Raw genomic sequence first — 22,523 nt, 5'->3', positions numbered from 1 at the left:
GAAATATAGATTTCACACGAAAAATAATAATTATGAATATATGGAAAATCACGTAGTTATTAAACATCTCCGTAATAGAGAAGTTTAATTAAAATCCATAGTTACAATGTCAAGTTCAAGGAAAAAGAATTGGGAAACAGCTACCTGGAAATTGTTACTTATGAATGCTAACTTCAATATATTCTATTATCTTTCGAAAAGACATTGGGAGAAAAAAATAACGGTATCTGTAATATACTCCCTAAAATGGACTCAAAACCATGCTAAGCTTCAAAAAAAGAAGGAAAAAAATTTAATTTAATGCTTCCATATTTCTTATAGCTAAAAAATTTAAGTTTTCCAGAGTTTACAATAAACTTAACAAAACTCTTAGGTAAATTAAATCACTAAAACGTCATTAACAAATTAATGTTGTTTTGTTATGAGTAGTGTGTTTTGTCATGAGTATTATGCTATGTTATAACGCTGATAATAAATGTAATAATAATAATAATAATAATAATAATAATAATAATAATAATAATAATAATAATAATAATAATAATAATAATAATACCAATAATAATAATAATACTAATAATAATAAAAGCAATAAAAGTAATAAAAATAATAATAACAAATTAATATTAGTAAATTTTAGAAACAGTAATACTAACAATAGGAACAACTTAAACAAAAATAGCCACAACAATACCTATAAGGTGCTTGCGTCAACTTTTTTAGCGCTGTCATAAAAAAAACATCTAAGTCGAGTTAACTTTTTTAAAACTAAAAATATGAAATGGAAAACATTCCAAGAACTTTTATATTCCTAATTCATATTAAAAAATTAAATTACAGATAAATTTAATTACTAAAATGAAACTTTTTACAGCTTTTATAATGAACTAAAAATCTTTACAAAAATAGTTTGTTCTCAGTGCTCGTGCACTCAACGTGAATTTTAATTTGCTAATTTGCCAAACTTAAAACAGTGAATGTAACCTTCAGTAATTTCCATAGGTCACATTTTTATAATAAATGAGTTTTTTATATTTAAGTTTTACTTTTCACAACAAAAAACTAAAGTTTTGTTTTGTTTGTAGCCGTAATAGTTTAAGTGAACGCTTTTATACATTTAACTATGCTAAATTTTTATCAATATTCCATCAGAATTGATTACAGCGGCTTTCGCACATAGAGATTTCCAGATTTATTAAATTTTTATTTTTACGGGAAGCTAATTTCCTCTTACGGAAGTTTTTATTTATGTATAGAAAAAGCTTACTATCAATTCCAGGATTTTATTTGCTTCTGTATAAGCAACTATGCCTTTTCGTGTCGCGCTCCTACAGTAGAATATCAATACCTTCTATAGAATATCAATACCTTCAATCTTTTTTTAAAACTAAAAATGTAAAATGGAAAAGATTCCAAGAACTTTTATATTTCTTGTTCATATTAAAAAATTAAATTAAAGATAAATTTAATTACTAAAATGAAACTTTTTACAGCTTTTGTAATGAACTAAAAACCTTTGCAAAAAAAGTTTGTTCTCAGTGTTCGTGTGCTCAACGTGAACTCGAATTTGCTAATTTGCCAAACTTAAAACAGTGAATATAACCTTCAGTATTTTCCATGGGTTTCCAAACTTCTCGTGCTATTTGATTTTTATTTGCATTTGTTTAAAAATATAGTTTCAAAGTGTGACCCAATATCAGTGCCGAGTTCAACTTGAGCAGCAGTTTTTTTACAAGGAGAGAAACGCCAAAAAATTTCATTCGTCATCTGTAATTCTTGTGATTAATAAGAAACATTTCTCGAAAGAACGAGTTACTATTGATGAAACCTAATAACTTGTTACAAATTATGGAAAAAACCTATTTCGATTTTCGGTAGAATTAACGAAGACCAATCAATTCGACAAATATATAAGGTTTTTAAGAAGAATAGTTTTTTGACAATAACTTATGAGTTTTAGTAGTTGGCGTTCACTCGTACACATGCGCAGCGAGAGAAATTGTTATACTCCTGTAACCAATGATTAGATTACAAGTTGCAAAGTGTTACGATTATGTATAAACCAACTGTTAAACAATTGAAATATTGTGTGCGTTTTTCTATTTGTACTTACATAATTGTGACTAGATAATTTACAACGAACTAAAAAAGATGCAATTATTAAGGTTTTTAAAAAGGTATGTTTTTGAAGTAGGAACAGCTATCTAATTGACTAGTTAGTTAGAAGGCATCGAACTAAAGACAGCTGGGAATGACTTCAAATGACTTTTTTGCAAAAAATAATATGAAACTTTCCTAATCAATTTCAATTCAAGGGGAATAAAATATATTTTCAAAGTGAAGTAATAAACAGTAGATTATATGTGCAAAAACAAACATCGAAATCTATCAGAGATATTTTTTACATTATCAAAACACGAAATACGGCAATTAAAAGGGAGGCTGTTCGTAATTAACAAATATAAAACGCTTTTATTTCAGAAACTGAAATAAGAGTCTGCCTCATAATTATGAATGACAAGAAGAGTTAATTTATGGCTGCTCCGCAATTTTACTAAAAGGTAAAGAACTTCGCAGACTTAAAGTCATCTATAAGAAATGAATACAGTATTATATATTTTTGAGTAGTAAAAATGTTGTGGGTAAATTATCATCTTTTATTACTTGCTTCAAGATTTTCTAAACTGTTAATTCTTGTAACAGTTAACTAACTAGTAAAGTTCAAGAAAGAATTTTAAATTGAGATATCAAATGACTTCTCAAAGATACAATTGAAGATTAACAACACTTTTAAAAAAGCTCACAAAGGAATAATATTTGCGATATTAAAAATGAGGCAGTTGTTAGTAACACTTAGTTTCCGAACCAGAAAACTTAAATTTAACTAGTGATATTTTGCATAACAGTTTGAGGAAGTGAAAACAGATTTTTAACCTAATTAAGATTGAGAGTGGAAATTGGATTTAAGAACAATTAAGTAGAAGTAAATAAATTAAGAACGGGTTAACAAAAGAAAAGCAAACAAAGATTCTAATACCTTTCGAGTAACCTTTTACTCTTAAAAAGTTGTTATGAAGTTTAAAAGTCGTTAATTTAATAATTCATCTGCTTAATAAGTCGGTAAACTTAGAAGTTGGTTTCTATCCATCACTGGAATTTGACTTCATTCTTTTCAAAATGTTTCCGATTTACTTTAATTCTCATTTTAAAAACGCGAAATTGACTCCTTGAAAACGTTTAAATAGCCTTTAGGATATATCATAAGGCATATGTGACCGAAGAAGACTGTGAAGAGTAAGTGATAGAAAGGTATTTCTTATTTTTTAAAGTTTTGTGTTAAACAATTCGCGAGGTTAGAATTATTTTGTTCTATCTCCAAGTTTAAACGTTGGGAGAAAGTTTTTGATTTTTTCTTAAAGTAAAAATTGTTTAAAGTTTTAGCTGTAATTTAAAAAAAACAAAAAACTTATGCTTTAAATAGTTTGTTTAAGCAAATTATTTAGAAAAAAATGTATAAAATAAAGCGTTTTTTAAAAGTTATTATTGCTAACTAAAATTAACAACTCATTTTCTCCCAACATTTAAAACGGGAGATAAAACAAAATAATAAGGAGTATTTCAAAATTACTGTAACTTAATATCAAGAATCTTAGAACAGTAATAAAGGTAACCCAAGTTGAGATTACCTAGTTATAAATGAAAACCATTTTTAAGTTATGTTTATTCTATATTTACTATCATCTTTCAAATAATTGGAAATGTTTTCTAAAACAAAAGTGTTTATAATAAAAAATAGACGTGGATTTCAGTTGAACATTGAAGCTTGAGCGTTAAAAAAAAACGCTTGTTGATTTTTTAAAAAATGTTTATGCATCTCATTATAAAATTTGCCTAATTTCTACATTAGCTACTGTAATGTGCAAATTCGGAAACCGAATTTCATGGCATATAAATTGAATTTCTTATAAGTTTCAAACTTTGGAAAAATTTTTAAAGAGATGTAAAATCTTTTATTCACCTGTAATTTAACGTAGTTGACTGGATTACTTACACAAATAAAACTAACAAAAATTTTTATTTATCATTACTGTCATAAACACGTTCTCTTGGTTTGTTAGTACAGTGAACAAAATTAAAATAAAGTATAATAAACAACTAAACATCTACTTAACATGGTTTTACATTAAGAAGTAGAGAAATTAATGTTTTTTCTACATTAAAATCATACATGCCACATCAAAGGCAACATTAACTTAAAACTTTATATTTAGAAATATTTTTAACTGTTTTCCGAAATTCTGAGGACTATTGAAAATGAGTTCTAAGGTAAGCATATTTACTTTTTAATATAGTATTATTATATAGATAAATTTTCTTGGAGAATCAGATATTATTAAATTTCATTACTTACTTATCAAATTTTTATCATTACTTAACTGATTAATAATCAACTGAGTAATTATAAATCTGGTATAACCTGACAAGAAAATCTAAGATAATAAAGGTTTTGGATCACTAATGTTTTTAAAAATTCAGTGCAGCATTCACTATTATCTCATCATAAGTTGTTATGTCACTGATTTATAAATTTAGCATAATTAAACTCTAAACGTTATCATTACTGATTTATATTTCAGCTTGTAAAAGATGTTGCTGAAACGGACTCCATAAAAAACTATGAAGTATTTGATATGCCTATAAACTTGGTTTCCAAAATAGGTTAAGGAACATCAGCTTCAGTCTTCAAGTATAACTTTGGAAACAAACAAACGGCCGTGAAGTTGATTAAAACCCAATTTTCTCAAAGAAAAACAATGCTAATTGCAACAAAATTAAAAAAGCTACAACATAAAAATGTTGTAAACTTTCTAGGTTATTCTGTAAGGCCAACCGCTTTGTTTTTTGAATTATGCGCCACTAACATCGAACAAATGGAAGTCAATAATCTGTCTCAGCTGATTGATCTCCTAAATGAAGAGAAAATTTTTTTATTTCAACAAAGATTAGATTTTCTTTTACAAATGTCAGAAGGAATTGAATATTTGCACGAACACAATATAGTTCATAGAGATATCAAGCTTTCAAACATTTTAGTGACAGGGCATCAGTACAATGTAACTTTAAAAGTCAGCGACTTTGATGACTTTGTTGATATAAAAGCAACAGTTACATGTAATATGACGAAGCCCAACAATCAAGGAATGACCCTTGCCTACACAAGTCCTGAACTGTGTAATTGTGAGGTGGAATCTCCAAACAAAAAATCCGATATGTACGCTCTTGCAATAACTGCATTCGAGCTTTTTAGCAGTTTTTCCACAGCATGGCATGGTGTTATACCATTGTTTAAAGATATACTTTTGCTTGATGCAATCAAATCTGTAAAACGACCAAACATAAGCCACATTACCGGTTTATATACGGAAAATACAATTAATGTGGTTAAAGTTACTAACCTGATCGAGACTACACGGCAAGACAATCCAACGGCTAGACCAACCATATCTGAGGTAATAAGAAAAGAAAAGCTTTAATTTCACTTTGACTTTGAAATTTAGATATAAAAATATACTAAAGATATATATAACAAGCTCATTAAAAACATTTTTTTTAGTGGAGAGAAACAGTGTCAAGTATAATAACATCTGTCATGGTAGGTCACCTTTCATTTTTAGCTATAGCATTAACAAACATTATTATTGCAAACTTGTAATTTATTTATTTCAAAAGTTGTTTTTTTAATATGCATCCTCACATACCTATTCATTAAAAATAGACTTCCACGCCCACCTTTATACTAGGCTAAAAATAAAACTTCTGAAAATTTATTTCATGCAATGTGAGAGTAACTGTAGTACAATATTCCAAATGTTATTTAACGCAGTTCATTATAAATACTTATATTGAATTAGGGTGCACCAATTCAAGCATGTGACATAAATACATCAACATTGCAGGTTTGTTTTTTTTTTAAATAGAACATGCAAACAAGAAAACTTACAACTTCTACAGACTTTTGAGTAATTCACTTTTAAAGAAGTAGTTCTGAAAATAACCCTTCAATAGCACACAACGTTCTTCCTAACTATTTCAAAAATACAATTATAGGTATCAAGTAGCATTCAGCCATATCATGAAGAGAAGATAGTAAATAAAAGTCAGGTAACAAACCCATTAGGTTACTAACTCAACAATGATAACAACAAAGAGCATTTATATAACTTAGACTTTAGTAATTATCTTTATAATATTTATAATAATTAAAATATATATTATAATAATTATAGTAAACTTTATATTAAAATTTACTTTTGCTGTAGAATTTTATTCATACAAATCCAGAGGGAAAAAAAAGCAACATTTTGACTGTCCTGTGTTTTTATATTGTAAATAGCAAGCCAATTTTTTAGGAGAAACTCAGTGATTAAAAATTATAATTTTAGAGAAAACGACTTTCTCCAATTGAGGCAGCAAAGCACTATATATAATTAAAGGAAGATCCAAGTTATTTAAAAAGAGAATTTATTAACCAAACAAAAGGTTAGAAAACTTCTAATGTAAAAAAAATAATATCAGAATGAAATATTACATAACAGATATCAAATATGGTTTTACTTGTATAGGTTTTGGAGTGTTTGCATGCAAAAGCATAAAAAAAGGAGACTTCATAGTAGAATATAGGGGGGATTTCGTTGCAAAAAGCACACTGGAAAATAAAGAAAAGTTATACGAAGAAACAAATGCTGGCAGTTATGTTTATGACTTTTTACACAAAAATATTGAATACTGGTACTAAACTAATTTTTATTCTAAAATTGATCTAAATTTTATAATGTTTTCTTTATTTATATTGATATTGTTTTAAAACAAAAATTTTTATTTAGCATTGACGCAACTCCATACAATGAATACTTAGGACGCTATGTTAATGACTCAAAATACTTTGCAAATGCACACATGAAAAAGATTTTGCATTGTGATGTTCCTCATTTATGTTTATTTGCTTTGAAAGACATTTGTGTTGGTGATGAAATTCTCTACTTTTATGGAGTTGATAATCTAAAGTGGCATGCTGAGGTTTTTATATTTTCTTCTCAAGTTTTACCTACTTATTTTTATATTTTGCCAATTATTTGCATTCCCTGGTGATTTACTTAAAATGTTACTAAAAAACCTTTTTTTAACTCAGGAATTTCAAATGAAGACAGAACAAAAAAGAATATCAAAGGTAAAAAAACCCTTTAAAAATTTTATCCACACTTTATAAGATAATAACTGTGTGCACAACGATTTAATAATACCCAAATGAATTGTTTTATAATAAATAAAGTTTGCTGCACCCTAACTCTAAAATTATTTTCACATTGTTAGAGCTGTTCTTTTTTTAGGGCTATCATAAAATACACTTTTTTTTTTCTTCACAAGGATGAATAATAACTTAAGTGAGAAAGATTTATTTTTGAGAACAATTTACTGATTTTTTTAGTTCTAAATTTACTTTTTGATTTTGAAGCATTATTTTCTTGATATCTCAAAGTCAATTTTAAAAAACAAGATATTTTTGAAATTTTTTTTATATTCATGTTATATTCACTCCTGTTACTAAAAAAGTATAATGAAAAAGTGTTTATTTTATATGAGAAAATTGATCATTTTCTTTTTATTGAAAAAAAAACAAACAAACATTTAGATTGAAAAATTACAAAGACCGAAAAATGGCATAGAACCAGTTGAGAAAAGTGCACAGTTAGAAAAAGACAAAGAAGTCAGAAGTGATGTACAGTTTAATAACGTCACAAAATTGGCAGCTACAGATTGTGATGAAAAAGACAATATTCAAGTTAATATTTCTAAAAAAAGACTAAATGAATATATAACAAACATACATGATATTATTATTTAAAAGCAAAATTTTTTTGGCAAAAAAAAAAAAACTTTCTTCGCATGTTTTGCAACATACTTATAACAGATTCATTATTTTAATTATATTACTTCTTGTATTTAATCTTAAAGGTTCATCTAATGTACTCTAACCCTAAAAATATTCTTAATAAAGTAAGGATATTTTAAATATAGGGAGTAATATTTTTTAAAACCTCATATTTATAAGCAAACTCAAACTCATAATGAAAATTCGAAAGATATTTGACTAGATTTCTACTTTGATTCTGTTAATTCTATTTCTTTTTCAATTGTTATTACTCTTTTTTTAACATTGGTTTTGGCTAGTGACTTTATCAATTATCAAAAAAAAAAAAAAAGAAACATCTTTTTATTTTATTTACAATAGATTTTTTCATCAATCACTCAAGAACATCAAAGTGAAAAAGAGTCTTTACCCCAAACTCCACAGGTATACTGCTTTTGTAAACAAATTCATGCTTTTTAATATTTGAAGATTGATTAAAATTAATTGATCATTTGAGAGGAAAAATATTCAGCATTTCAAACTTTAATGGAAATATTTTATGTGCAACAAATGATATAGATTTTTAAAAATTTAATTTACAGTCCTGTGATGAAGAAAGAATTGATACTCTAGAAAATGAAAGCACATCAAGATCAGATTCCAGTGAGGTATGTGAAGTTTTAACTTTAATTTACTACCACTTTGCATTTATGATATGATTTGATTTAAACAAAATGCTAATGATTTTTTAGGATGACATTGATTTTGAAGCTCTTAACTACAACTTAGTTTTAGAGGTAAATTTATTATTTTATTTATTAAGCTGAAAACAATTTTAAATACACAAAATGTTTTCAGTGTTACTTAATTTAATATTTTAAATGTTATTTGATTATGAATAACTTTTCCATGCTTAAAGTGATCAAAATCAAGTTAAGTTTATTGCTTTTTGATTTATTTTTGATTAATGTAGCAAATATATTAATCACATTTGTTTGCAGATATCCGATATCAAAAATGCCAAAACAGCTTCAAGCATTTTTATGATAGATGACATGACAGACAAATCTCAGGTAAAAACTAAGTTGACTTTTTTATAAGAAATATTTTAAGTACTTCACATTTTAAAAACTAAGAAAAACACTGATTTTATACTAAACATATTAAATCTTTCTTAGCATTATATGAAATAAAATTAAGAAAAACTATTAAAAAAAGAAAACATCTCTTACTTCATACTATTGTTAAATATTCTAGGTAGGTCAAAACAGCCAACCAACATTGCCTGATGAAGAAATGCCTAAAAAAGTTAAGGTACCTTTTAAAAATACATTTTTTTTACACAATTCATAAATCAATCTGAATAAACTTAAATCCCAAAATTTTCAGAAATTGAAAATTAAAATTCTAAATTTTAGAATGTAAGAAAAAAGAAGCCACATCGATTTTGCATTTTTTGTAAAAATTATACATCATATTTAACAAGACACATAAAGCTTATGCACAAAAGTCATCCAGAAGTTGAAGTTGCATTATCAATTAAATCGAAAAAAGAAAGAGATGAAGCTTTTGGAATGTTTAAAAGAAAAGGGATTTTGGAAGTCAATGTAGCTGAAGCTGGAAAAGCGGAACCAAAATATGAAAGAGAAGGAGAGGCTCAAAAATATATGGAAATTAGTTATTGCAGTCAATGCCTTGTGTTTGTTTCAAAACGATTCTGGCACAATCATGTGAAGTCGTGTCAAAAACACTCATGTCAAAAAGTTCTTCCTGTTCCAGTGGGGCTTCTAAGATTACCTGAAGAAGCAAGATTAAGTGATGAATTTAAAAAAAACATTTTATCACATTTTCGAACAGATAAAATTGGTCAGATTTGCCTAAAAGACATAACAATTCTTAAAATTGGTTCAGTCTTTTATGATAAAGAAAAGAGAAAACTTGATAAAGTTATGGAAGCAAGAAGCTCTGTCAGAAATGCCATGAGACAATTAGCACATCTTTACAACCTATTTTTACACTGCAAAAACTTACCAACACAAAGTAAAGATTCTAGTAGTATGTTTTTGCGCTCTAACTTCTTTGCCTTAAGAGAAGCAATAGATATTTTTACCAAAAAGGCAGATTCAGGGATCAAAGCTGGTTTAAAACAAAATTTATTTTATTTAATAAAACGTGCTGCAAAAGTTCTAAAAGCATTATATTTATCAGAAGCAAATGACAGTGATGCTAGTGAAACTGACAAGTTTGTTAGTGTTTTAGAAATGTGGGAGGACTTTATCTTTGGAGATGCCACTTACCAACTAAATAAAAACAAAAACGTAAAATCCCGTAAACCATCTGAACTTCCAGTTGAAGAAGATGTCATTGCTTTTCGCAATTTTGTAATTACAAAAATGGCAGATTTAGCAAAAGACTCCTACCAATGGTTTGACTCTGAATGTTTTGTTGAGCTTCGGGATTGCGCATGTGCAAGACTTACATTGCTAAATGCTAGAAGAGGTATGGAATTACAACTATTGTTTTTTATACTATTTAACAAATTCTAAAAAAATATCAGCTATTAACATCATATCATTTCAGGATGAACTACTTCCATATAACTTGCATAATCTTAGTTTGTTATAATTACAAATACAATTTTATCTAAGCTTAAAAAAAAAAAAATTAGAGCTTGTAACTGATGTTAATGTAATTTTAAATAGTGTTAATTTAGCAACATAATGTTGTGGTTTTTTACTGTAAAAGATATTTTGTAAAACATAAAGGTTTTCAACTAATATTTGTGAAATTGACATAAAAGCTTGCTGTTCTCACAACCTTTGTGGCTTTAAAATCTGTTTACTTAATTTTTTATGTTATTTGTATACAAGATCTTTTTTTAAAATCTATGCCTACTTTTTAACTGATATAACAAGGTCAAGAATTATAACACATGATTAATAAATCAATAGTTTCTGCTAAAAAAAAAATAAATAAATAAAAAATAAAACAAGAATCCTCATAAAACAGTATTTGAGATTTTTCTTTGATGAAAATAAAATTGTTCTTCGAATAAAATATTAACATATTTAAATAATACAAATAATTAATTATATTGGTAAACTAAACAAACCTAGTAGATTAAACATATTAAATGGTAGATCATTATTATAAATATATGGCAATAATATAAAGGCTAAGTGTCAATAAATACCTTTTTTTTTTTTAAGACTTTTATAGTAATAATAATAAAAGTAATAGTAATAATAATAATTATTATTATTTTTCTTTTAATGTATTTTACTTAATATCATTATAACTATATATATTTTATTTAATAATATTATTTTTAATATTACTATTTATTATTATTATTATTATTATTATTATTATTATTATTATTATTATTATTATTATTATCACCATCATTATTATTATTATTATTATTATTATTATTATCATCATCATCATCATCATCATCATCATCATCATCATCATCATCATCATCATCATCATCATCATCATCATCATCATCATCATCATCATCATCATCATCATCATCATCATCATCATCATCATCATCATCACCATGTAGATCTCTGATCGGTAATGCAACGTTATTATCGGCTGACAAGAATTTCGCTGATAAAAAAACTTCGAGGAATTTTTTTTAAAACTTTACTTTTTTTAAATGCTATTTGTAATTACAATTAGGGAATGTTGTTTCTTCTTAATTTAAGGAGTCGGACGTGGTTTTTTTTTATTTTTTGCAATTTAATAGTTACTTTACCGAACATAGAAATTTTATGTCAAGAAATAGGGTGATCAAAAAAAGCTTAACAGATATGTTTGGTATCTCGCTCATAATGCCATCACGCAGTTTAAAAGAAAAATCCACATTCATAATTTGTTGAAAAATTAAATTAAAGTGGAACTTTTTTAACCCAAAAGTTCGAGCGAACTTATTACATAAAATTGTCGACTTAACGGAAAGTTGCGATTTCAATATTTCGAGTAGTTACTTTTTTATTAATTTAAAGTTAATTAGTTCATTATTGGCAATATTTTCATGCTATGAGTTTACATTCTTTTAAAATAAAGACATATTTCAGCTAAAAGATTTGTTAAACAACTATCTTTTAAATAATTGTCATGATTGGTATTTATAAGGTGTATGATCGGTATTGCACCGTAAGATTTTTAGTTATTTGTGAAGGAAACTTTATTTTTAAGAACTTTTTAAAAACTTATTTTTCGAATAATTACTTAATTATATTTTACTTTTACTTTTTTGCAGGATTAAAACTTATTTCATGAGTTTTTGAAATTTAAATGGAATTTATCTGGTACTTTTTGGAATTTGTTTTTGTTCGGTAATGGAACGTATACACGATCAAGCTTTTGATCGAAGTTCTCTCTCCGAGTCATTAAAGCTTGCTATTTTTATAACTGTTATGAAAGGTTCTCCATTGAAAAACTCTTTAACAGAAGACATACAAAAAGACGTTTTAGAAAATTAGTTAAATAATTATTTGGGAAACTAACGATAAATGCCAAAATTTATTTCATTTAGATGTAGTAAATCTTGCTACCTGATGACCTAAGGGAATTAGGAGATAATCCCCAGTATTGTTAAAGTTAGACTTAGGGTTAGGTTTGGAGATATGGTAGGATTAAGTTAGCAGAATAGCGAAAAGATTAAAGTAAATTCTTTTTAATTAAGGGGTGTTTTTTTAACAGAGGGCATTTGTTCATTGGGGGATTGTTTTCTAGAACTTGACCTGAGACGATTCTTTACCTATTCCATATTTTTTAACTCACGACAAACAACATCGCGGAAGAAGTTTGTGGGATATTAGTGAGATTGCCTGCGTCCAAGAGAAAAATGTAAAAAAGTTGCGACATTTTTGAGAGTATAAACCACAAAGACTTTAAAACCAAGCAAAGGCGTTTTTCTTTTTCTGTTAATAACGAATAATAACAAAAAAGTGCAAACTTATATATATAAACAAAACATTTAATAGGAATTAATAAAAGTTTGTATTGTTGTTTCTTTCCTAAACTCCGCCACAGTAAACTTTAGTTTTACGAAGTTTAAGTTTTTCGTATCGAATCTTAGCGACTAATTGTTCGATCGAGTAGTGTTGCAACAGCATTAATCCTTCTGGATGGGAATTTATGATATCTGATACCTGCTGTTGAACAACACTACTCTGTCCCTTAAGTTCCTTCACAAATATTTTTTTAATCAAAAGTGTGTCTTTACTACTGAACGTAACTTTTTGCCTAATTTTAGCTTGCCAGTCTTGTTCGTCGACAACATTACCAACCCTCTTACATTTTTGCAAGTGGTGTAACTTGTCATAGACTTGTTTGGATGTTCGATTAATTAAAATGTCATTGTCTCGTATACATTCTTTAATGTAACTTTGGTTACATTTTTCTGTATCGATATTTCCAAAAATGCGCAAGAGTTCTTGAACTTCGTTTGAACTCCAATTTTTTTTTAAGGGTAAAAAGTGATTGAAATCTTCTGGACACTCTTCTTCCGAGCTTTCTGTTGAATTTCTTTTTCGTTTTTGAAAAGAGTCACACCTTTTTACGAAACTGCTTTCGCCTGAAATTGGTTTTGATTCGTTATTGGATCGACTAGAATTTAATTTAGAAGATCCTGAACAAATGGATTTAGCACCGAAAATAGCATCAGAAACTTTTTCTGATGTCTCAGCAACATCAGCACATGTTTGATTGAGATAATACCATTTTTCTCCAGTAGACCGTTTGTGTTTCATTAAAGTTGCGAGCTTTTCTTTCATTTCTGGATGTTTATCATAAAAAAAGGTAAGCAAGCTTTTTCTGATTAATGTAGCACTCACACTTTTTTTCCCGTCAAGTTTATAACTTGGCAAACATTTTCCAAAGAAAGTATTAAGTTGTGTAGATACTCCTCCTGATTCGATTGGACATCCAGACCATGTTATAAAAAAGTTTGGAGACTTAACACCTGGTACGTTACTTCTAATGACAAAATAAAACGTATCGCAGAGAGATTTAATATCGTCCTTGATAACGATTTGGCAATCACCATAAGATGACGCTGTTTTATGTTTTTTGACTGAGACAATAAAATGTCCGTTTATAACTGACCCACGAAGATACTCAGCAACAGTCATGTTGGAGACTGATCCAGACCTAGATACGTTGTTTACTACAAGGTTAAAAAAGAGGCTATCCCTAGCATTAGTGTACATAATGCGAGTAACATTAAAAGAACTTGGGTTTGAAGAATATTTTAAACCAATTTCTCTAATTTTTGTTGTAACTTCGATATAAAAAGAACTAGACAAAACAGCTTGAAAATCCTCAATAGGAATGGAGTTTTCATAATCATCTGCCATAACTTCAAACTGCCTGGCATCTTCTTCAACACGCAGAGATTTGCGCCATTTTGAAATTTCAATGGAACAAACATTCATTACATCAGCACTTAGGCGATCTACTGGCAAAACATTGCAAACATTTGGTGTTAGTTTTGAGCGTATCATAAAATCCATAAAATGTCCTAATGATAACAAATATGAACGCTTTGTACCAGGTTCAAATTTTTTGACCTTAGCATGAGGAAACCATACGTTCTGAAGTTCATGCAAATCAAAAAGTTTTGTATAGTCTTGTTCTATGGGAGATACAACTTCCATTATTCTACGAACTTGGGCCACTTCATTATTTGCACTTTTAAAATCTTTATTCCCACCAGAATGACTTTGCAAATACAAATTAAAAACTTCAAGGTAATCTTTGAAAATTGGTTCTTGTGATTGCACTGGCTTATTGACTTTTTTCTCATAATAGCTTTCTTCTTCTGTAAGATTATTTTCTTCCTCAGCATATTCATAATTTTTAGTAAAACGTTCTTCCTTATTATTATCATCTTTATCTACAGAGGTAAAATTAACATCATTATAAATATTTCTTTTCTTCACGTCTAAGCCTTTTGATACACATAAAGATTGAGTGTTTATAGTTAAAAGGGGGGCAAATTCCTTTTTTTGTTCTAACATGGCTCGATATTTAGAAAGGTCATTTTTGAGAAAATGAGGCGATTTATACAAATGATCATGTATCCTGCGAACAACTTTTTTACATATTGGACAAACATGCTTTTGATAGTTACGTTGATTAGAAGTGGAATCAACATCTTTTCTTTCTTTCCTTAAGTCAAATACTCCACGAGCAGCACAAGCATCTTCAGATGACCACTTATGCTTTTCCCTCAGATGTCTTGGTAAATTAATTATCAAACTATTGCAGTTTTTTTCTGGACATTTAACTTTTTGTCTGCAAAACTCTGCTTTCATTGGAGTTTGAAATTTATTGGTTTCTTTTTTAGTATCAACAGATTTTACTTGCTTAATCTTTTCATCCTTCCATTGACAGAATAGCTAAAAATTAAATATTAAATAAATCAGTTTATTTGCTTATACAAATGTTTTTAACGAAATTTCTTAAGTGGTTGAGTATAAAGTTTAAAGTATTAGGAGGAATGACTAAAAAAGTATTCAATAATGAACATTTGAAAAACAAAATTTAAAAAAAAAGTTTGCAAAAATATTTTGTTGAAAACATACCTCTTCAGCTTCCATAACCAATCCTTCTTTCATAAAGCCTGTTAGCATACTTCCTCTCTTAACTTCTTCTAAGTTATTTTGATGACTATGAAAGGAAAAAGAATTTAAATAAACTTCATTTATTCTATTCTTTTTGTTGTTAATTTTTATGCAGAAGCTAAGTGAGTCTTATTTATAAAAAAACAGCATAAATGGTATTTAAAACAAGAGATGTAAAATCACACTGGAACAGCACCATTCAATTTTTTATTTTGGTTGCTCTAAATTAAAATTTGAAAAATAATTGAAAAGACAACAAGTCAAATCTTCTTCAAAACTTACAAAGAAAAGTTTAAATAAAAAGACTTACAAACTTTTTGCCAAACTTCTTATAAACTGAAACCATATCACTCATAAAATCCTAAAGGCCAGGAATTAGTTTTTGTAACAAGGTTAAAAAACGAACTGTTAAGAAAAAATCAATTTAAAACTACTAACATCAACTAGTGGGTATTCTGTAATTAAATCTGTGTTTTCTATATTCGTTAAAGAAGCTTGTGATGCCTCTATATCAGAGATCTTGGTCTAATTAAGACAAACACAGTAGTAAACCTTTGATATTAATTTATAAACATTCTACTAAAAACTAGCATTTTAATATGAAAATAACTGTCATTATATAAATAATAATTAACTAAACAATTTAACTAAATAACCTTATTGTGACTTAGAAAAATATGCAGCATTAATACTCACAATATCCTCATTTAATTTAGGTGAACTAATTTTAAAATCTATATCTTCAAGCCTATCCTCATCAACTGGTTTCTACAAACATAATGTTTTCTTTATCTATCAGCATAAACTACTAGAAACATATCTAAACTTTTATTTTATTCTGGCAAATAGACATACCACTTCGAGTTCAGAAAATAAAGTTTCAGCATCTAAACACATTTTAGATGTATAAAATATTGAAACTTTAGGAAAACTAGTTTTAATGACATAATGATCAGATTACATTGATAACAAATGAATACCATATATAGGAAACAATTATTAAAAAAAAACAACAACAACAAACAAAAAAACAAAAAAACAAAAAAAAAACATACAAACAGAAATTACCTGATTCCCTATAAGCTTCCAGATTAGTATAAATATTTATTTTTGAGGAGCACTACAATAAAAAAAAAAAAAAAGAAGAGAAAAAAGTCCAAGTATTAGGTATAGAACCAATGATGCCAAAACAAGATTTCTACACACTAAAATTAATCTCATACTTACTTGTTGTTGTAACTCAGGACAACTTAATTCAACTGAAGTAGGAGAGTCTAACATTTGATCTGATTTCTATTTGATATATATATGTATATGTATATGTATATGCATATGTATATGTATATATATATACATATATATATATATATACATATACATATATATATACATATATATATATATATACATACATATATATACATATATATACATATATATATATATATATATATATATATATATATATATATATATATATATATATATATATATATATATATATATATTTGATATATATCAAAAATATTACATCCATTTTAGTCACAATAATATCTAAAAATACTTTTCATTACACAATATAAGCAAGAATAAATTTTAAGAAAAAAGTGAAGACAAAAAAAGGAACTATACTTTTTCTTTCTCATGCTGAGTTTCTAAAATGAACAAAAATAGAACAATTACAATTAGAAAGAATTTCAAGAACCATTGAATGAGAAATATAAATAATACTTCATATATATTATTCTAAACATTGTAAAACTTAATTAGGAAAATATTTTTTTCAAAGAACTGTTTAAATAAAAGCATGATAATAAACATAGCTTTCTACAACACAAATATTTTGTAAACCTTCCATTTCCTGGGATTTGTTTGATTCAGACCACTTCAGTAAACGATTATTTTCTGTCCACCATAAAAAATCATATATATATATATATATACACATGTATATAGACACACACACATGCATGCCCACATACACACACAAAGCTAAACCAAGAAATAGGTATGTGTGTGCATGTATGCGTGTGTGTGCGTGTATGTGTGTATGTATGTATGTATGTATGTATGTATGTATGTATGTATGTATGTATGTATGTATGTATGTATGTATGTATGTATGTATGTATGTATGTATGTATGTATGTATGTATGTATGTATGTATGTATGTATGTATGCATGTATAGATAAATTATTATTCATATTAACCTACTTGTAGCTTGATCTTTTTTAATTTTGTTGAAGACATAAGATGTGAAGGATGATTCATCACCTAGATAAAAACTGACATTCAATAATAAAGAAGAGAAAAAATACAAAGATAAATTTTGTAGCTATTACTATTTTGCCAGACTGGCTTGAGCAATGCTTAATTCTTGAGAACACTGTAGAATTTATATAGGTTGGTCTTTTGTAATACTATCATGTGCAACAGCAATTTTTTCATCAGATTGTACAGGTATGTTGTAAACATTTTCACTAAACCTATGTTCAGCAAACTGATTGAATACAATGAAAAAAGTTATGAATTATGCTTGAGTTTCTTTCAATGAAAGTCCATTTTCATAATAAGTTCTAATGATTCCATAAAATTTTATCCTTGTATACAACTTAAACTGCACCTGATGAAATAAAGAATCTACTGTAGTTATCAGCATTCAAAATCTTAAATCCATTTTAGGAAGACTCTGACTTTTTAACCATGACAGCAATTAGATTGGAAAATTATGTACCTGATGAATCTTCACACAAAATTTCCTCATTTCTAAAAAAATATTGAAATTGTTGAAATTTTTTTAAATTATTTGAATAAAAAGAATTTAAATTTGTTATTGAACAAGAAAATACCTTTTAGAAATATATGAATTTAAAATTACTTCTGCCTAAAAAATAAATTCAAATTTATATTAGTAGACATAATAAGATAATACATAACAAAAGAAATATATCATTTTCATATTTTTATTGAAAATGTAAATATATTCAATGATGAGTGAAAAATATTTTTTTCAGCATACTTGTATTCTTGAAAGTTGTTTCAGCTTTGCAAAAAGATATATTATCGATTCAGGAACAAGCACCTTATAAACATAGTCGCCATTCTAAAATATGGATTAATAATATAGCGCATAAAATAAACAAACAAACAAAAGAAAAAAAAACAATAACAACAAATAACTGAATGTTTTATTATATCAAACTTCAAACAAATTAAAGTCTTATACCAAACAATAAAGTTTCAAACAATCAAATTTAAAAGAAATTTTTCAAACTTCAAAATGTTTGAAACTTTAATGATACAGTTTGGTACAAGAATATTTAATTGTGAACACTTATTAATTTTTTTTTCACAGCAAACTTCATTATTTACTTCATCACATGTTATATTTTTCCTATACAATGATAGTTTACTGTACTATTACTATTGTATTATTATCCTAAACAGATAATATAGTACATTGCAAGCACTTTATTTTACTAATGGCAGGTTTAATGTTTTACTAGTTTTACCTTTATATCGTTGAATGAAGACACTAAAGCTCTATAGAGTACATGAGCTTGCTCTTCTGATAATAAATCTACTAACTCAATGTCACGTAGATTCCCTAAAAAAATAAAACAACAAATTTTTTAAAATGAATCTGCTTAGTATTTCAAACTTTCTTATATTATTGCTTAGTAAAAGACTAGAAGCTAGTGTTTCTTATAAAGAATTTTACTAGAAAAAAAACATTTATATTTAAAAAAAAAACATGCTATCTCTACTTACTTTTATGTTGTCCACCTGCTTTATAAATATTGTGTCGGTAGCTATATAGCTGAACATATTTTCAAGCACAAAGAATTGATTTCAGATTATAAAGAATTAAAAATTAGTCTAGATTTTTTGTTATATAATTTATAAAACAATTAAACAAACATGCAAAAATTTTTCGTAAAGTAAGCATATAAGTAGACATATAACTAAATTTATAGACAAAGAAAGTGGGGTGTGTGTGTGTGTGTGTGTGTGTGTGTGTGTGTGTGTGTGTGTGTCTATATATATATATATATATATATATACCCATATTGATGATACTATTAACATACTTGTCCAGAAAAAATAGATTTGAGTAATTGCGAGGATGCTATCTCTTGTATACTTTCAGCTGTAATCTTATTGAAAGCTAAATATAAAAATTGAGTAAAAACATGCCTTATATATTTACAAAGATAAATTCTTTAGACAAATGTTTATAAAAATATTTTACCTGATCCAACAGTTTCATTAACTTCATCAACTTGCATGCTTGCACATACTTTGCATATAATGTTTCCATCTCCTATGATACCACCATGACATTTGATGTCAATAACTTTGTTGCAAAGAACACATGAAGTACCAGAAGTGGATGCATCACCTCCACATAATACACAAAAAAGCATTTCTTATATGCAAACTTTAATTAATATAAAAATATGCTTTTTTCTAAATGTTAATATAAAAATGGATCAATATATATATATATATATATATATATATATATATATATATATATATATATATATATATATATATATATATATATATATATATATATATATATATATATATATATATATATATACATATATATATATATATATTTATATATATATATACACACATATATATATACACACACACACATATATATATATATATACACACATATATATATACTTACATATATACATACATATATAACTATATTTATGTTGTAAATTGATAATAGGTTTTTACAAAATCTATTATCACTTGATGCAGTTTGCTCAGCTAGCTAAATCAGATTTAGCATTTAACTAAAATACCATAATTTATAACACATTATGCTATATAAAAATACCAGCATTAAAACAATATTAATAACTTAAAAAGTATAGAGAGAGGTTTTATATACTAATACTTTTATTCATGGCTAAGACTATTTGAAGCGCTTCAGAGAAAATATCAATGGCGACATAGGTTTAAAAATAATCGGTTGCCGAAGTGAAAAAAAAACAAAAACCAAAGCAAGTTCAGCTAATGTCGCACGATTCATTACCGATCTTTACGTTACATTACAGAACATTCGAGGTGCATAACCGAACGAAGAGGTCGCAAAAACGAACAATGTTGCAATACAGAACAAAAAAAGGTAGCATTACCGAAAATAAATATGCTCATCATCATCATCATCATCATCATCATCATCATCATCATCATCATCATCATCATCATCATCATCATCATCATCATCATCATCATCATCATCATCATCATCATCATCATCATCATCATCATCATCATCATCATCATCATCATCATCATCATCATCATCATCATCATCATTATTATTATTATGATTATCATTATCATTATCATTATTATTATTATTATTATCATTATTATTATTATTATTATCATTATTATTATTATTATTAACATTATTATTATTATTATTATCATCATTATTACTTCTATTATTATCATTATTGTCCTTATTCATGTCTTAATATTATATTGAGTTTTTATATATACAAAATGTGATATATATTAGAAAAACAAATAAAAGGATAATCCAAGTAGAAAAAATTAAAATTTTGAAGCTGTTTTTTTTTTTATATAAAACTAGTTATATAAAACAAACTTTAAATTTTATATTTGCATTTTACATATAAGGTGGTGAACCACCCAGGCTTCATCTTGATGAATACCAGCAAGCTATTGAAAACACATGGATAGACAAACAACGCTTGCTTGGTCTAGATGAGATTGATCAAAAGCTAGTTGAAACTTTAAAAATAACTTTTATGTCTGGAAAAGGAAACAATCATCTAGTTCCTGTTCTTATTCCTCCAGATACCCTTCCAGCATTAAAAATTATAGCTAATAGCGATATAAGAAGAGAGGTAAATATACCAGAAGGAAATAAGTTTTTATTTGCATGTACAAGAGATTCTGAAGGACATACATCTGGTTGGAATGCTGTTCATAGTGTCATTCAAAAATTAAATCTAAAAAAACCAGAAAACTTGAAAGCCACTACAAATCGACATAGAGTGAGTACATTATTTTCTGCCCTTGATTTACCTGAAAAGGATAGAGCAGTATTTTTTAAGCATATGGGCCATTCAAAAGAAATAAATGAGAACACCTACCAAGTACCACTTGCCTTGATGGAGATAACTAAATTTGGAAGACATCTTCTTAATTTTGATTCAAGTAGGTTTAACTTTTTATTATAATTTGAGAATTTATCATACAGATGTTTGATGTAGGAAAAAGAGCACTTTAGCTCAGCTCTTAGAACAAACTAGAAAAAAAAAAAAAATTTTAAAACTTATATCTTTTTGATTTTATTTTCTTAAAAAGATGGAAGTTGTTCCAAGACACTTAATGAGAGCTCAAGGTTCCCTCAAACTATTAATCTTGTGTCTAACAAAGCTGATGTTGAACCTAAAAATGACATAGATAAAGCTTATGCAGATTCATCAGCTGAAAGTCAAAAAGGTAGTTTACAGTTTTTGTTGAAATTGGTGGTAAATTTGAAATAAAATATAAATAGCTTTAGTATTTTATGTTTTCTTAATAATATAAGAAAAAGTCTTTTTGCATAAATTTGCACAAAAAGTCCAAACTTATGCAGAAATTTAAACATTTCAGAACTGCTCTAATGTTCTAAATTTACATTTCTAAATTTAAGTTTCCATAATATCCCATAAATTTTATCTTATATTTTTGCTAAAAATTTTTCATTTAATTCAGCTTTTAATAAATAAAAGTACTTTGTTTCAAAAGTTTCACATTCTTATTTAAATTTTAACTACCTCTTGAAATCATGTAAAAGGTCAAAAATTACCTCAGTGTAACTGCATGATCTACATTCAAAATTTTAAACACTGTTCTTAATTTGACTGTCAGAATTTAGTATTATTAAAAAGTATGGTTTTTTGTAACTTGTAT

At 26.7% G+C, this 22,523-nt stretch overlaps 6 protein-coding genes across 10 annotated transcripts in view; 3 read left to right on the top strand and 3 right to left on the bottom strand.

Moving 5' to 3' along the window:
- Window positions 1–22,523, bottom strand: part of LOC149876641 (uncharacterized) — a 124,070-nt gene that overhangs the window by 64,862 nt on the left and 36,685 nt on the right. The window lies entirely within an intron of this gene.
- On the top strand, window positions 4,787–6,488 carry LOC149876645 (uncharacterized). The gene is made up of 5 exons (XM_090075277.1): window positions 4,787–5,510; window positions 5,615–5,653; window positions 5,913–5,957; window positions 6,109–6,162; window positions 6,444–6,488. The coding sequence occupies exons 1-5, from the start codon at window positions 4,815–4,817 to the stop codon at window positions 6,486–6,488; spliced, it is 879 nt and encodes a 292-aa protein (XP_089931403.1). The 5' UTR covers window positions 4,787–4,814.
- Window positions 6,552–7,903, top strand: LOC149876644 (N-lysine methyltransferase KMT5A-like). Its single transcript, XM_090075276.1, has 4 exons — window positions 6,552–6,789; window positions 6,885–7,077; window positions 7,190–7,228; window positions 7,691–7,903. The coding sequence occupies exons 1-4, from the start codon at window positions 6,578–6,580 to the stop codon at window positions 7,901–7,903; spliced, it is 657 nt and encodes a 218-aa protein (XP_089931402.1). The 5' UTR covers window positions 6,552–6,577.
- On the top strand, window positions 8,023–21,833 carry LOC149876642 (uncharacterized). Its single transcript, XM_090075275.1, has 8 exons — window positions 8,023–8,055; window positions 8,291–8,353; window positions 8,512–8,577; window positions 8,662–8,706; window positions 8,911–8,982; window positions 9,167–9,223; window positions 9,328–10,408; window positions 21,240–21,833. The coding sequence occupies exons 1-8, from the start codon at window positions 8,023–8,025 to the stop codon at window positions 21,803–21,805; spliced, it is 1,983 nt and encodes a 660-aa protein (XP_089931401.1). The 3' UTR covers window positions 21,806–21,833.
- LOC149876643 (uncharacterized) lies at window positions 10,999–11,685 on the bottom strand. The gene is made up of 3 exons (XM_090075250.1): window positions 11,679–11,685; window positions 11,312–11,542; window positions 10,999–11,021 (listed from the first exon to the last, which is right to left on the bottom strand). Exons 1-3 carry the CDS (start codon window positions 11,683–11,685, stop codon window positions 10,999–11,001), a joined length of 261 nt encoding a protein of 86 aa, XP_089931376.1.
- On the bottom strand, window positions 11,642–20,027 carry LOC145183632 (uncharacterized). 5 transcript variants are annotated; one of them, XR_016448615.1, is made up of 14 exons: window positions 19,810–20,027; window positions 19,649–19,725; window positions 19,329–19,377; window positions 19,070–19,164; window positions 18,577–18,660; window positions 18,407–18,441; window positions 18,292–18,323; window positions 17,772–17,831; window positions 17,407–17,460; window positions 17,188–17,210; window positions 16,783–16,848; window positions 16,624–16,675; window positions 15,994–16,080; window positions 15,585–15,916 (listed from the first exon to the last, which is right to left on the bottom strand). XR_016448615.1 is itself a non-coding variant. In XM_090075182.1 (13 exons), exons 1-13 carry the CDS (start codon window positions 19,982–19,984, stop codon window positions 15,903–15,905), a joined length of 816 nt encoding a protein of 271 aa, XP_089931308.1. In that variant the 5' UTR covers window positions 19,985–20,027; the 3' UTR covers window positions 15,585–15,902. The 5 variants fall into 5 exon arrangements, 3 of the variants coding, with proteins under 3 accessions (XP_089931307.1, XP_089931308.1, XP_089931309.1); XR_016448616.1 differs by lacking the exon at window positions 16,783–16,848; XM_090075182.1 differs by lacking the exon at window positions 15,994–16,080.

Source organism: Hydra viridissima, unplaced genomic scaffold (genome assembly GCF_058129835.1).
Source record: "Hydra viridissima isolate aposymbiotic clone 2 unplaced genomic scaffold, HvirCarnegie_v1 scaffold_19, whole genome shotgun sequence".
Lineage (NCBI taxonomy): Eukaryota > Metazoa > Cnidaria > Hydrozoa > Anthoathecata > Hydridae > Hydra > Hydra viridissima.
Note: the sequence above shows the minus strand (reverse complement) of the source record. Positions and strands in the feature narration are given on the sequence as shown.